The 16481-nt window shown below is 31.5% G+C and overlaps 1 protein-coding gene across 1 annotated transcript in view; it reads right to left on the bottom strand.

Annotated features, from left to right (window-relative positions):
* Nprl2 (Nitrogen permease regulator-like 2) overlaps positions 1-16481 on the bottom strand; it is a 50704-nt gene that overhangs the window by 2757 nt on the left and 31466 nt on the right. The window contains exons 6-10 of the mRNA XM_076501389.1: positions 15789-15809; positions 9486-9583; positions 8404-8534; positions 5433-5550; positions 3404-3561 (exon numbers count right to left, since the gene is read on the bottom strand). Coding sequence (XP_076357504.1) covers positions 3404-3561; positions 5433-5550; positions 8404-8534; positions 9486-9583; positions 15789-15809 — 526 coding nt within the window. The remainder of the gene's footprint in view (positions 1-3403; positions 3562-5432; positions 5551-8403; positions 8535-9485; positions 9584-15788; positions 15810-16481) is intronic.

Raw genomic sequence — 16481 nt, 5'->3', positions numbered from 1 at the left:
CCAGCTTCTACTCTGCCCAGATTTCTTCTACCTGAGCACTTTTCTGATTTCAAATGTTTCATTTCTCTTTATTAGAAGGAGGTCTATTGAGTAGATCAAGTGAGCAGGTCCCTATTGATGGATGAAGACTCCAGCAACTGTGGGTGTGAATGAATAATTGATCTGCATCTCAGGACTGAAGAAGCAGGTGGACCTGAGCAGACGCCAGAGCCAAAGGAACTGGATCCAAGAAGCCACTAGAAAGATTGGTGGGAACAAAGACAGAAGTAGACATTGACTTATCAACTCTTTTAACCATGGAGGGCAAAAGACTTCATGTGGATGGAGAACTACTCTGTCAGATATATGGAGAGATCTGTCTGCACTCCCACTGTAGTAGTGGAATGAAGTGCAGCAGCATATGTCTGAAATGAAGTGATGGACAGTAACTTTTCAGCCTCAGGGCAAATAATGTTTTTAATAGTTTTCAAATGTTGCACCTCTTTCTTCCAACCATTTAGGGAAAGAACAAAAGTAGGATGGGTGAGAGCTGTTGCAGTTGATGCAATGAGAGCCTGTTTCACACTCATAGGCATTGTGATCCTTGCCACCTCAATGAGCACACATCAAGGAACCATGACATAATGTCTTCAAGTGACCGTACTGCTGACACTGGAAACATCTGAGAGGGTTTGGAATATATGACCATACCTTGCAATTAAGATAACCTGCCTTGATGGTGGCAGGTGGATGCACTGATGTATTTGTCATAATAAGGATATTTGTTGGCATTATAATTCCATCTTTGCAAGTGAAGAGAGGCCTCACTGCAGAAACTCCTTGGGTGGAGAAACCAACAAGAATTTATGACTCAGAGATGTTTTGCAAATCCCTCTCAACAATAACTCCTTGCAACAAATTCAAAGTAGCATGAGGTGAATGCAAGAGGAGTTCACTGTGTTGAGATGTGGATGTTTCCACCAATATGTCACCAGAGAAAAGCTTCTTTACTGACTCTGGAGAGCCAGCAAGTCCCTCTTGAATGAAAAAGGAAGACAACTACCCTAAACGTTTGTCTGAAAGAAAATATGGTATAAGAAAACAAGGTACAGGTGTTGCAGATGTTGAAAATTGCTGTTCAGAATCTTCAAGATGTGGTTGTTCACCTATGGACTGTTTTTTCAGTATTTTATTTTTTATTTGTTGGATCCATAATAAAAAAAATATTTCAGTACCCACTGACCCCACCCACAGTGGAGCCCTATGAGGGAAATGTACTACAATGCCAAATAAGGACACTGCAGCAATGCCAGGGTTTCGTAAGCTCTATACCCAAACACCAGCATCAGAAACAATGTCCACAACATCTGTTAAGAACATCCAACACTGGTACTTGGTTGACCCTAGCCCAAGTGGACCTGCCAATTGACCCTAGGGGGGCCACCCCAAGGTTGTATGTCTACAGGAATTCAAGGCCAAAATGGTGTGTTAGGGTTGGACCCCTCAACCACCAGGATCCTCTCCTCCCCTTCATAGGTCATCATGCACAGCAAACGTGGGCAGATGTTTGGATACCAGAGGAGGTCCCCTCACCACATACAGGAATCCACACCGAGGAGGGAAGCATGGAAAACTTGTAACTATAATGTTATGTTTGTTTTGTCCAGGGCCTAATATATATATATATATATATTCTAATATTGCACAAAGGAGCAAGGTTAAGAGTGAAGGGAATGCTGCTAGCACTCACAGAAGGTGCAGTTATGAAATAGTTTGAAAATAAATATGCTCTGAGAATGCATTTGAAATGTATTTTGGAGAATAACTTACAATTTCTCCAACAATGCCAGATAGAGGGACAGTTCATGAAAATGATTCCAATGACAAAGACAGCTAGAAATTGTTTGGATATTCACCTTTTCATGAAACAACAACATTGCATAAAACAGGTAGACAAGCTTCCAACAAGCAGCACAAGGATGCAACTGGATGCCATAAGAGCTAACCTCTCTTCTGCAAATTGACAGTACCTGCAATATTATAGTTGCAAACACCTTACAAGCAGTGCTATGTAAAATTCAGTGATTAGTTCCCAGATGAATCACAGAAAACTAAGAAATTGCAGGATAAGACCATTACCTGAATATATGTGCCATGTCATGAAGGGATAAAGCTAATTGAGGAAGGCTGGAAAAGCCTCTTTATCAAACAGCACAACTTAAATGGCAGAGTACTAACCTTCTCTGAACTAGTAAAGTGAAAGCAGCAATTCTGGAAGGTCTTCATGAACATTTAGAGGTGGTGATATTGGTGGAAAACAAAGTACCAAATGATGTAGTTAGAAAAAGCAAGGAATGAAAAATCAGTACACAACAAGAAGACCATTGGTAAAATCACTAAATAAAAATATGTTCTATTTCCTGCTAAGCATCTAGTCTTCCCATAAAAGGGTCAGCAACTTGCAGCACAATCCCTGGGATTTTCACCTAGTACTCAACTTAACTGTCACTTCATTACTGTGTTGGTCTGAATGGTATTTTAACTTTATAGTCCAGTTTTGTTAAAGAATATGAACATATGCACAACCATGTGGTCAGTTAAGCAACAGTACAATCTGAAACTCCCTACACAAAGTTTTGGGCAATTTTGAAAGGCCATCTCTTGTTTTACCTGCAGTGTGACCATGGCAATTGAACATGGGAAATCCTATTATCCCACTTGAAGTCAAGCAGCTTCATCACAACACCTGTTGTCATCTGCTACAGTAAAGCTGGTGACTGATGCTTAATTAAGGGGAATTACTTAGCTAGGACAGGGGGAACAAATGTCCCCTACTTCATATAATTTATTTTGTAAACAGTACATGTATACATAAATATACATATATAAAACATGTACAGCTTGAACTATTTTAATAATTATTAAAGAATATACATAATAAGAGAAGCAAATACTCCCAAAACATGAATGTTTACATTTTGTTCTTTAAGAAAACCCAGAACTGTCCAAGAGCCTAACTGTCTTGGATCTCCTATAAAAGGTGTTTATTTCAGTTGATGTATTGTCTGTAATTTAATCAATAATAAAATACTGAGTGTAATTACAAAGAATGACATTCAAATCAACTGGCACACATTCATGATGTATTATCTTATTTTTCAGTATATCTTAATCCCAAAATTTCTAAGAATGTGTGCAACTCAATTATTAATGTTGTAATTTGCTTATTTTGATAACATAAAATGGTGAAAAAGATAAACAAGTCACATACATATAATTTGTTTTTTTTTCTGTGCTATATCCACCATGGGTATCAAAATATGGTGTTTACAAATTTGCCTCTGGGAAGAGCATACAAATGGATGAGTTGAATTATTTTATACATAACATATATCATGACTACTTTTAAACATATAAATCTTACCTGTTTTACAACAGATTTCATCATAATTATGACTCCCAGTGAAATATTTGACAAGTCCAGGTTGTTTGATTGGTGTTTGTACTTCTGATGGTAGGTAGATAGGATATTTGTGTAAACGACGAATCAAACCTCGCATCATACCAAACTGGATTAATTTTCTAAAAAATGAATAATTGCATGATCTCTAGTTGTGTCAACACATTTTAATTTCTTCTTTATAAATAAATGACTATTTTCAACATATTCGTACGTAGAATTGGCCAATTAAGTCAATTATGGGTATCAATCATACTCATTACTGTTACATACAATAACCAGTTATTCTAAATTATGGTTAAATTGATTAATGGCATGAAAATAATAAATTAAAATCATTTCTATTTTTAGCTTAATTAGCAACACAACTCACAAAAATAAACAATTAATCAAAATAAGGGTTTCTTAATGATATTACTTTTGATTATTTCAACTAGCTCAGTAATCAAAATGCTGATTAGTCCAAGTTTATTTAGATTTTGGCCAGTATGAACCAATGATTGGAGAAGGTTGTCTCATGATTCAAGGGTTTAAGGTTTGACTCCCATTATCACAAAGTATGCTTATCATTTCAGTCCCAGGATGGGAGGGAGGTTTCATTTATTTATTTTTTCCTGAGTTATGGAAAAGAGTACTAGATCTACCTGCCACTCTTTAAAGTTCTGAATTGCTACCAAAAGATAAGGAAACTGGCTGAAATTACAAATCATCAATGCCTGAGCTACTTCAGTATTAGGCTTATAATTTATAACTGTGTAACTATTTCTTAATATTGAATAAGGTATAAAATTACTATATTTACATTGTTACATTGTAATTTATAATTTGTGTAACTATTCCTTAGTGTTAAATAAATAAATAATCACATGGTTAAATTTTCCTGTTGATTAATATCTTTTTTTTTTCATGTTTGAAAAATGTTTAAAATACCCATGTAGTAACCTTATATTTCTTAGTTTTCCTCTGAACATCAGTGCTTTTAGTCACATGTAATGTACTTTCAAATTTGATTGAAAAATAATTTTTTTACAACAAAAAGACAAATTTAATTCACTTGATAGTTGATGTTGGCCTATGTCTGAAACTATTATATTTTTATCTTTTATTCATGAGGTTTTTTTGGAAATAATAAATCAATAACTATATGTATAAAAAGTTGTTTGAAAATGTAATAAAGTAATCAAGAATGATTCAGTATTTCTAGTAGTCTTATAGTATATTCTAGAGATATTAGTCATACTTTAAGTTAGTCACAGATTTCACACTACCTTGCATATATGATACAATTTCATCTAAAACTGTAAGATTGAAAGAAAACTAGCTTAATCCTAAATTATTATATTTTAAAATTTATATTAAATGAAGGATAGTTAAAAATGTTTTAGAAACAACAATAAATTGAGAATAGGAAGATTAGACTTGTGTGAGAATAATCAGTTGAAACTTGAATGTGACATGAGCCTAATGGTTAAGTAAATTCCATTGATCATCCAACTCTATTCATAAGTACAATGACTTTCACTATTTAGTCAACATGACATTGGGCTGCTAATAAATGCTTATTTGAATAAAAAATAATATATGAAATATCACCCTGAAACAGTATTTCAAGCTGTGAATAACTTATCATGGTGAGCCTAATGGTTAAGTAAATTCCATTGATCATCCAACTCTATTCATAAGTACAATGACTTTCACTATTTAGTCAACATGACATTGGGCTGCTAATAAATGCTTATTTGAATAAAAAATAATATATGAAATATCACCCTGAAACAGTATTTCAAGCTGTGAATAACTTATCATGGTTCTATTTAGTGCTTATTTGATACATTTTCTGTCCTAATTCAAATAGACTTAAGAATTCTTATTTTAAAATAATCCTAAAAATAATACTCATGCTTTATTAGTCAAATAAACTAATTACACTTAAATCTAAAACTTATCTGTTGAATACAATAATAAAATGGAAAGTTTATTTTTATCACCTTACCGTTCATCTATTCCCAGTGAGTGAGGGTTATGCCGGGTACAGAGGTCACGTACAGTTATTCCTGGACTTAGCCCACAGTAAAGCATAAATACTGACCTAAAGTCTGGTAAGTAACGCTCTGGAAGGACATTAATGTATTATTTTTTTTAATATTTCAGTGTACATAAAGAGAATGCATTTTGTCAGTACAGTAGCATTTAATTCACATACTCCAATCTAGAACTTCAAATTTATAGTAGCATGGAAATATTTAAACAATACAGAAGAATATACAGTACAAATATTTTAGGATGATTTTATTTAGAAAGATATGATTACTTGCATTATGCAGTAATTACAACACTTCCACACTGTTTTCCTACCCAGTATTAGATTTACTGAATTAAAGTTGGAGTTAAAACAATGCTGGATAGCTGTTTATAATGATTATACATTTTAAGATACCACAATAAAATGTTAGCCTCAAGCTTACATCCATTTTCTTAAACTATGCTATCATGAATCCATTAGATTTTCAAATAGGGACTAATATTTTGAACAAAAATGTTTGGTATGGAAAAATAGTATTAAAAAACAAGAGTTATAAACTTTCTTATTTTAGTTAAGATATTATCTCTTATAACAAAATATTTTCATTCATCAAACCTAACATGTATATACTGAAATGTTTATTCTCAAAAGTATTTATTCTACTGTAAAAAATAAAATAGACATTGAAAACCAAGTGCAATCTATAAAGCAATTTTGGTAATACTGAATTAAATTATTTTATTAACAGATAGTTAAATTTGGTAAATCTAACATTATCCACTCCTGTATGTCTGTGAATGAAATAACTTTAATGTGACAATGTGTACTAACCAAGGCCAATTTTGAGTACTGAAGCATCAACACATCACCATTTTTAATTTGCATGAGCCACCATCAATCATGGAAATGCAATGATATTTATCAATAATAACAAAAGTATTGACTCAAGAGTTCAGTTTTAATCATTGTCACATGGTGAAAATGAGTTATAAATATCCTACTCTGGAAGAACCTAAGTACAAAAGGAATTCAACCTTACCACTTTTAACCCAGTAAAAGCAAGTCAGACAGCAAGTGAGATTTGGTTGGTTGTGAATTTTGCACAAAGCTACATGAGGGTTATCTGCAGCAGCCATCAGTAATTTAATATTCAAAGACAAGAGGGAAGGCATCACCCCTCACTGCCAATGCTTAAGTTACCAATGAACAGTGGGATTGACTGTCACATTATGATATTCTCATGGCTAAAAGAGTGGACATGTTTGGTAGGATTGGGGGGGAGGGGATTCAACCTTACAGTCTTAGATTGAGATTCAAGCACCCTAACCTCTTGGTCATGCCAGTCTCTCTCAGCACTCAAAATACAGTTGGCTAATGAAATATCAGTCAATAATAATAAATGGCAAGACTATTTTCTTTATTGTATTTTACACAGGCCTGTATATGAACACTGGAAAGCTAAATAACTAATACAATTTTATACCATTCTAAGCCTATTAAATAACCAGTACAATTTTATACAATTCTAAGCTTATTAAATAACTAGTGCAATTTATAATATTCTAAGCCTATTAAATAACTAGTACAGTTTTATATTGTTTAAGACATTCAATAATCACGTGGATTTTTTAAATTTATACTATAAAAAATCAACATTTAGTAAGTGTGAACAATTCAGATGACGTCCTTTAGTTCAATGTTTACAAATTCTACATGAACGTAAAAGGGGTAATACCTTGAAAAATGCAGAAAAATGAAATATTACTACAAGTAAAAATAGTATGTGATAAAATGCTGCCTTTTACCAGACTAAACAGTACAAAATTTGATACAAGGTTCTTTACTATAAGTGAAAGAATGATTCAAGGTTGATTATTTTTTTTACAATTCACTGATAGCATTATAAATAAAATACGTATGATATTATTAAAACAAGAATTAAATCAGTATTTTTTTTAATCAAGATTTATATCACATTGTTTTTTTAACACAATTTGAATGATAGTTTTATTCATTCATTACATATTACAATTTATCTCGGATAAGTCTTCAATTTATTATATTATGTACCTTATGTATTATAATTTTAAATAACCAGAAATATTTTTTCTTCACTTGACTTGCACCTGTTTGGTTGCCTATATTTATACAATGCCCAATTGAGGCTTTGAACTCTCTCTAGACTATGTAAGCAGCACTGTGAGGTAATACGAAACACTTGAGGTAACAAAATATATGAAATTCAAGTCTTGTGATGCCAACAACATCAGTAAAGCCAATAATGTAACTGCAAACACAATGGATGACTTGTACAGAGTTAAGTAATAAAAATTTGTCACAGCTAACTTAAAATAATCAACCTTACACACTGCTTTCATAAAAACTTAATTATTATATTAAGTCACAAGATAAACTAACTCATAGCACACCAAAAACTCTCTCAGATGGAACTTCATGCAGACAAAATACCACCTCACGAGTGTTCCCACAAGCAGTTACTACACATAACCTTCCATTTACTCTTGATACTTGTGTAAATTTCTTTGCTGTTGTCTCTATATATTTGACTTGTGTTATAATGTTTCTGTTCTATATATTTATATGGCCAAACAGAAGAATTGGTGCAATGTTCTCTGACATCACTTCCTCTCTTGTAATCTGAGTCCAATAGCTTCACTTGTTACTTAGCTTGGATGAATAATAATTAAATTAGAAATATAATGAAATATTTCATTCATATACCTGTAACCTTTCATACACAGAAAAGCAAAATTGTACCTGCAGATGAAAATAACAGAATCTGTATACTACACTAATGGGTATTATAAATATTGTAATTAAAGCACACTTAAATTACATGTTGGGTTTGAATATAATCTTTATCTACAAAAATCTAATTTGTTATATTTTAGTTTAACTAATTCTCTTTTACAAAACTTACCTTGTTTAGTTACATACTTAATACATTCATCCTGCAATGATGGTTCAGTGGCCAGTCGTCCAAGTTCTGGGGTAGGTGTATAAACATTGGAGTACAGGAAAATAGGTATAAGAGCAACGACACCATAATACCTAAGCAAATTATAGGAAAACAGACCTTTCTCCATTAAAACTACCAAATTTTCATAATTTAAAAAGTTTTTCTCAGCCTACGTATCATGCTAAATGTGAGAATTTTTTTTTGCAACTGTGCATTTCAAATATAAATCTAAAAAGTTTTTCCTTCATCAAACTCCACAAAAACAAGTGTTTCTGGTGGTCATTTTTTAAATCTAAAGAAACAAGTGGTCAAGTTCATATAATGTAACAAGAAAACTTTATATAATACAGTATGTAATTATCAGGTAAACTGATGTTGTTGAGTACATAATTTCTTGATTCTACTTTAAAATTTACACATATTACCTAGCTCAAGATCCATGCTAACCTTCTGTATATAGAACTAAATATTGTTATAATTTTAGTGTTATATTGTAAAAAGAAATCCTTGAAATTAAGAAAAATGGTTAGTTTGAATGGTAAAAAAAATCCATAAAACTGTAGAAATAGGGGTATTTCTCACAAGAAAAAATATGTAATCTGAAATAATGGAATCATAATCATATGTACTATTTACTGCTTATGAATGGATAGTTTCAAAGATGATTCCTTAAAATAATGTATTTAGAAATTATGTTTATTATTTTCCATTTCATCTAAAAATTTTAAGCAGAAACACTATTTGCACTACACACAAATTTAGACCTAACAGAAAACAGAGAAAGGTTACCAACAGAAAATTCACTAGGTCAAAGCAATGTTTTCTGGCTTGACCTAAGAAAATTTAACAAACTATCCATTGTAGTTTTAGTTAGAGGATTCAATGCTGCTGTTTTTCTGTGTAAGTCTTAGTTTAAGTCATTTAATAATTTATCAATAACATGACTTTAAAGATTTACTAATACAAAAGCAAACTAAAACATTTATTTATTTTCTTTGACCTTCCAACTTATGCAGATTAATATATATGATGGAATAACTTACACCATATTCTGTATGCATGACTTAACTAAGCTGACCTCCACATCAGCTTCAGCAGCTATTCTGGCAACATGACGAAACCCATCAATATAGCCTAGTATCTGAAAATACAAGTGAAAACTGATATGAAGTTAATTTTTGTTTTATAATCTTGTTAAAATTCATTTCTTTAACAAATCTGAAATGTTTTAAAGCCAAGTCCACAAAAGATTATAACCACAACTGTTAGTGCAAAATATCTCCATTAAAAACAAGGAATTAACTGTTACATGTGAGGCACATATACACACTATATGAAAGATTAATCTATATTAAAAAAGAAATATATATGAAACTTGACACATTACTTATTCATGCAGACCCTTTCTGTAATATAACTTGTTTGTGAAAATAATAATTTAAAATAACATTTATTAAAAAACACCTGACTCCTCTTTAATATCAAAGAAAGCTCTCAGAACAGATCCTATTAATAAAAACATATCCAATAACATAAGCTTGCTAATGTATTTCAGTTACAGTTTGAACTGTAAGGTGCTTGAACATCAAAACAGTTCTTATTTGGTAAAATATGTTAATTTCTAAATGAAAACATTTAACAATATAGAAGTGCTTGCTATAGGGATAGTATATAATTATTCTGTGCAGATAAAAAAAACAACTTTACACGTTAATAGTATATTTTATGTAGTGGTTTCTATCCAAAAGATTAAAATTATACACAAATTCCCAGTTCCCTTACTCATATAAAAAGTTAAACATATCACACATGCAAATAAATACTTCATTATGCAAAATTCACAATTACTATATGACTGGTTTCAGCATTAGGCTCACCTCAAGTGATACAACTAAAAACAAAATTTTCAGAAAAGGGAAGTAATTGTAGGGATAGTTAATATAAATCCTTCACAAACAATGCAAATAAGATAGTATGTGATTGAATAGTTATATATGCTAATTCTTGCCTGTACTATTGTGTAGAGATGGTGCAAATGGCATTCTTACTATCTTGTTTGAAGGATTGATATTTACAATTCATATATTTACTTTCTTTTCTTCAAAGTTTTCTTTACTTATTTGCTTGTTTTTAATGCAGTGTTTCAACAGACACAGAAAGTTGTTAATACAATAATATTCCAACTGTAATATTTATTGTTTATCTATTACTGGATGGTAATTCCTGTTTTATCCTGTTTTTATGCATTTTGAGGAACACTAAATTTCTGTAAAGGAATAATGATAAAATAGTTTACACTAAAATTATGATTATTTAAATAACTACTAGTTATTAATAATGCTTATAAAAGTAAATACCGAGTTTAAAACTATGTCATCTAAGTGAAATAGGTTGAAATCATTCTTCTTGTTTTTGTTATCTGACAAAAAACAAGAAGAAAGAACAAGGAATCCAAACTGTTAGCTATGATATTTACAGATATTCCCTGAATTTGTGACTCAGCCATAATATACACATTGTTATAAAAGGTATGGTCTTGAATTTCATGCAATGCTACACGAGGGCTATCTGCACTAGTAGTCCTTAACTTAGCAGTGTAAGGCTAGAGGGAAGGCAGCTAATTGTCACCACACACTGCCAGCTCTTGGGCTACTCTTTTACCAAGGTGTAGTGGGATTGACTGTCATAGTATTATGCCCCCATGGCTGAAAGGGTGAGCATGTTTGGTGTGATGGGGATTTGAACCCGTAACCCTCAGATTACGAGTTGAGTGCTTTAACCACCCGGCCATGCTGGGGCTGGTTATAAAAGGAAACACTGTATAGAATTGTAACATGCAAATGACCTGTCGAGAAAATATTTAAAATACCATTTTGATGAACCATTTCTACATGGACAGTACTAATACCTGCTTGATACATTACTGAATATTAAGAACTTTCTTTTCAACCCAGCTACCACCTGATGTGATTCTAAGGCTGAAACTGATCATGTAACAATTTCTTTACAAATTGCATGTGAAATGTCAGTATGCATAAAGGGTGTTCAGAAAGAAACAGAATTACATAGCTTACAACCAGCCTATGTATACAAATGGTGCTAAAAATCTGGCCAAACAGATCTCACATCTCAACAGCCCCTACTAAGAATATGAGCTTCATGATATCAGTATGATAAAAATAAAGTGAAATGTGACAATTCCAGTTGCTTACAGTTGATCTAAGAACATTTTTAATATATGCTGCTTATGCAACTTGCACTTAATTTAAATGTCCAGGTGCATGAATAGCAAAAATTGTTTGCAACTTGGGATGAATTTTCTACCATTTATGTAAATTCTACAAAATAAAATAACTTATCTTCAGGTATGAAAATATATTCCAAATAATTTATAGTTTTGAAAGTTAAAATATATCATTGTAATATATTTTACTAAGAATCTATTAAAATCACTTACCTCCATTTACTGATATTTTTATGTCTTCCTACATTCTTGTTAAAGTTTGATATAAAGGTTTTGTAAAATAAATTTTACCTTTGTTTCGATTTGAAACATATCACATGCAGTTTAATTTTATTTACAATCACTGGCATATAATAAAAACAAGTTTCTTACCAGAGCAAAATTATAAACTAATATTTTTAAGTTGTCAATTTAAGTAATAAATTTTATACTCATTTCATATTTATTTTATTTTTTAAATTTAAATTGTGAATTTTTTGCTCATTCAAGCAGTTACTTATCCCAACAAGGCTAAATGTAAAAAGAGCCTCACAAACAGTGGTCTTGTTGCCAAAATGAAACTTAATATAGTGAAGTGCAAAATAATCTTATAAAGCCTAACAATTCTATATCTCCTACTGCAACAGCATAATATCAGTGAAGTATGAAACAAAACAGAAAAGCTTAAAAGCTATCTTGCTGAGCTTTTATCACTTATTTCTGACCTGTACATGAATGCCTGCTGAACTGAAAGCTATATTGGCATACACTGTTGAAAAAAAGCAGAAAGGGAGCTTTCATTAAACATTTCCATCACTAGCTCATGGCTTAACAAAGGAGAGGTATATGTAATTACACTAGACCACAATAGCCGAGGTTAAGATATAGTGGTGGTTAAAATTGATAAAATTACATTTACATTGATTTTTGTTCAAACCTGTTTTGAATTTATGCATACAGCGATATGGGTACTATACAATATAAAAAATAATCAAATTCACAAAAAATAATGCTTTCGTTTGGAGTGCTGAAATTAACCCAAAATAAAAATGTTATGATTACAAATATTTTGTGTAAAACTAAATGAACAAAACTTCTGTTGAAGGAATTTCAACTTTGAAGTTCTTTTATTTTTAAATATGTACGTGAATGATCTCAATTTTATTTGATAGATTTTTTAATGTTATGATGCAATATGAAATATCAAAATTTTAAGTCAAAAAATAAGAAAGATGGAAGGCATAAGGTATTAAGTGAGGCCTACATGCAGGATTAAGAAAGGAATATCGATCAAATTTCATAACTACAATCATTAAATGATATGTAATTATATATATACATACACACACCTCTATTATCAAGACACAAGTTTAAACAACTTTCATCAGTTTTGTGGTGTAGAGAATATAACTTTCTTATATTTAAAAGGGTGATTACAACAGATGGGAGATATTAAGACTAGAAATCCCAGTCCCTGTCTCAAAAATGGCCCATTATGAGGTTTAGCTGTTTTGTTTTTCATCTGTCTACAGTCGTGATCATAATAGGCTCCGTAGAAACATAGCCCCTGGCTTATCTGATCCTCAATCTGTCTCTGCATCCATCACAAAGACAAATAACATGACAATGCTAGTAGAAGTTGAATATTAACCTACTAGCATGGACATCTGTTAGCCAGAATTTACTTATATCTAATGAACGGCAAGATGAACACTGTTTCTTTCTGAACATCACCATATACATTAAAAATGTCAGTTCATATTTTCCTTAAAATAAAACAATAACCACAACAAACAAATAAATATGTGCAACAAATATATGCTTCATACATATTTCTAAACAACTAAGACAAAAAATAAAATGTTATGCAAAGAGCAATGAAAAATTTAAGCATAAATGAAAAACAAGTGTGCAAATAAAGAATGCCTCAATAAAGCTTGTTTCTTCAGGATAGGCAGTAAGTACTTATGGTAAAGTTGTGATGCTTGTATATCAATCACTCTCATGGTCAGCACATGATATATCATATAAGGCTGTTTATTAATTCCTAATTATTTTATATCCTATATTTTGGTTGCTAATCTGCTATGCTTTTCAGAAGTCTTGAGAAGGGGCTGGGATTCAAATAAGTTTTTTTTGCTAGAAAGGCTGGCATGCTATCCACTCATCCAGGGTGTGCCCTGTCAAGACTTGAATTATCAAACTTCATGAATGAAGGCATCCATGTTTTGTAAAGTTCTCCTCTAGCTAGGTTTATTGTATTGTTTAGTTTTCTTTGTTCCATTTTACATGATGAGCTGTTGTAGAAATATTGGTATTAGCAAGTACTGTATGCTTTTAGACTGCAAAATACTTTATTTTGCTGGTCTTGTTATTTTTCCCAATGTTTTTTTATTTTAAATCTATGGTCACAAAGATTTAAATGGTGTTTTTGCTCCTCATTAAATTTTATAGACAAAGTCACTATTAACTGATAAAATGTATTTAGGTGTTAAAAACCCAGTCTACTTTTTGAGATACTTTAAATGTAAGGACGACAATTAAAAGCTTCAGTGTGTAAATTATTCTCTTGTACCACACACCTGGAAATAATAGATACACTCCACCAATAGTTTGAAAATCATAAAATTTCCAATGAATACACCCAGCTAACAATTTCTATGATAACAGAACTAAAAACTTTAACATCAACAGACAACTCATTTTCAATAAGCAGTTAAATATTACCAATAATAAAGACTAGTCATAGGTTCACCCCTATCAGACAATAGTAGTCAGTAACCTCAATATGGAACATTTTTAAAATAATACCTTCAAACCAGCTGCTCTATGATTCAGGACTCTTGATGAGACAAGAATGCATTTGTAATCAACCATAAGGTACAGAGAGGATTTCAACATGTGTGACTCACTTCAGCAGATAAGATTCAACTAAACTCTGGACAATGTAGATGTGGTGGTTACCAAGAAACTTAACTCACATCAGAGGAGTTTACAGAAAACCATATTATAAGTATCTTCACTAAAGATCAAACTTTATGTCAAGAATTAACAATAATTGTAGTACAGGACATACTGAGAAGGACAAAAACCACTACTACAGCTTTCATTAGCAGTGGATGTCTGGAGTATGCGATAAAGAAAATAAAAATAAAATATGAACACTAAATAGGAAACAACCACAAAAAATCTTCATGAAAACAGACAATGAATATGCAAGCAGCATACATAACATCTAAACAGTATTTGGAAGACAGTAAAATATGATTGCAATATGCACTCTTTGAAACAACTAAAAAGCTAATAGAGAGAAAGAACAGCACTTACAACATCCAGTGAATGTTGACACCAATTAATATAGTGGAGAAACAGAAAGCCAAAAAGAAAAATTCAGAAGCATAATAGACCCATAAGATTCTATAATACCATTCTATCTGGAATAGTCCATCATGCCAAAGAAGACCACACAAGAAAACAGAAAACTAATGGGATAAGAATCATACATGAAAAAAGACAAAAGAAACCTTCTGTAGCTATCTTACTGAAAAATACACACAGTTCATTCTAGCTCAAAAGTCTGCAAAATCAGAATACCCCTTGTGAAAACAAATAGGTAAGGTGGATTCAGTGCCTAATGGGGAAGACCCTAAGATGAGTGGATAAGCACATCAGACTTTCTATAAGGAAGACCCTAGATCAGATCTGCACCCCTGTTACCACACACAATCTTTCTGAGGACTTTCCTGAAATTATCAGTAGATTAGCAGTCAAAAGACAGGATATAAACTAATTAGCATATAGTAATAATAATAAAAGTAATCAACTAATAATTAGGCTTAAGTGATCATACAGGCTCCCTAACAATAACAGTGAGGGGGTGGCATTGCTAACTAAAAAAACACACAAAACAAATTCAGTATATGATAGTATAACCATAAGAGCTGAACAGTTAATGCGAAAGACATTTTTACAGACCTACAGACCACAGTTCATCCCAAAAAAAAAAAAAAAGAGGAGGAGAAGGAAAGAAAGATGAAACAGAGCAAAACAAACTCAAAATGGTATAGGTCAAGAGCACTCGCAGAGAGAATTATACATGCACCATAGGTGAATTTTGTCTTACCTGCATTACAGTTAAGTCCCACTGTTCACGAACAGGAAGAGAATGGAACAATTAGGCAAGATTTCTTGTACTACATTCAATCACAATGTCTGAACAAGAAGATGGACCACAAAAACAAATGTATAGATTTTTGATCAAATATATAATGAAATGATTTGAAAATGAAGTTTATAATACTGTTTAATCTCTTCATGATCATATGAGTTGATACATTAAGTTTAATCTCCTCATGGTGAGGTAGGCTGATATATCAATCATCGTTCTTTTTATTGTTTCTTGATAAAAAAATTTAAACTAAACATGTAAACTTAAATGTTAAAATAAGAGAACTGAAAAAAATGATTTTTTTTAATCAACTTACAAAATAATGGTCACACACATTTTTACCAATATATATTTTTTCTTTCTCTTCCATACATACATATAAAAACAACTACTCGAAGAGAGAAAGGACAATCCACACAATTAAACAGGTTGGACAGCTTTTTAAAATAAAATACTGTCCTCTAATAACAGGTTTAGATGGCACTTAAAATCACAAATGCTAAAACAACTTCTGAGAAATTAACAGATAAAGTCACATCATAAAGTAAATACATATAACCTAAGCAAGTAGTACTAATGTATTTAATATTAGGTAGAAACAATTAACTACAGATTTACCCAGAATAACAGTTTAATACAATGTTACAT

Source organism: Tachypleus tridentatus, chromosome 5, assembly GCF_004210375.1.
Source record: "Tachypleus tridentatus isolate NWPU-2018 chromosome 5, ASM421037v1, whole genome shotgun sequence".
Lineage (NCBI taxonomy): Eukaryota > Metazoa > Arthropoda > Merostomata > Xiphosura > Limulidae > Tachypleus > Tachypleus tridentatus.
Note: the sequence above shows the minus strand (reverse complement) of the source record. Positions and strands in the feature narration are given on the sequence as shown.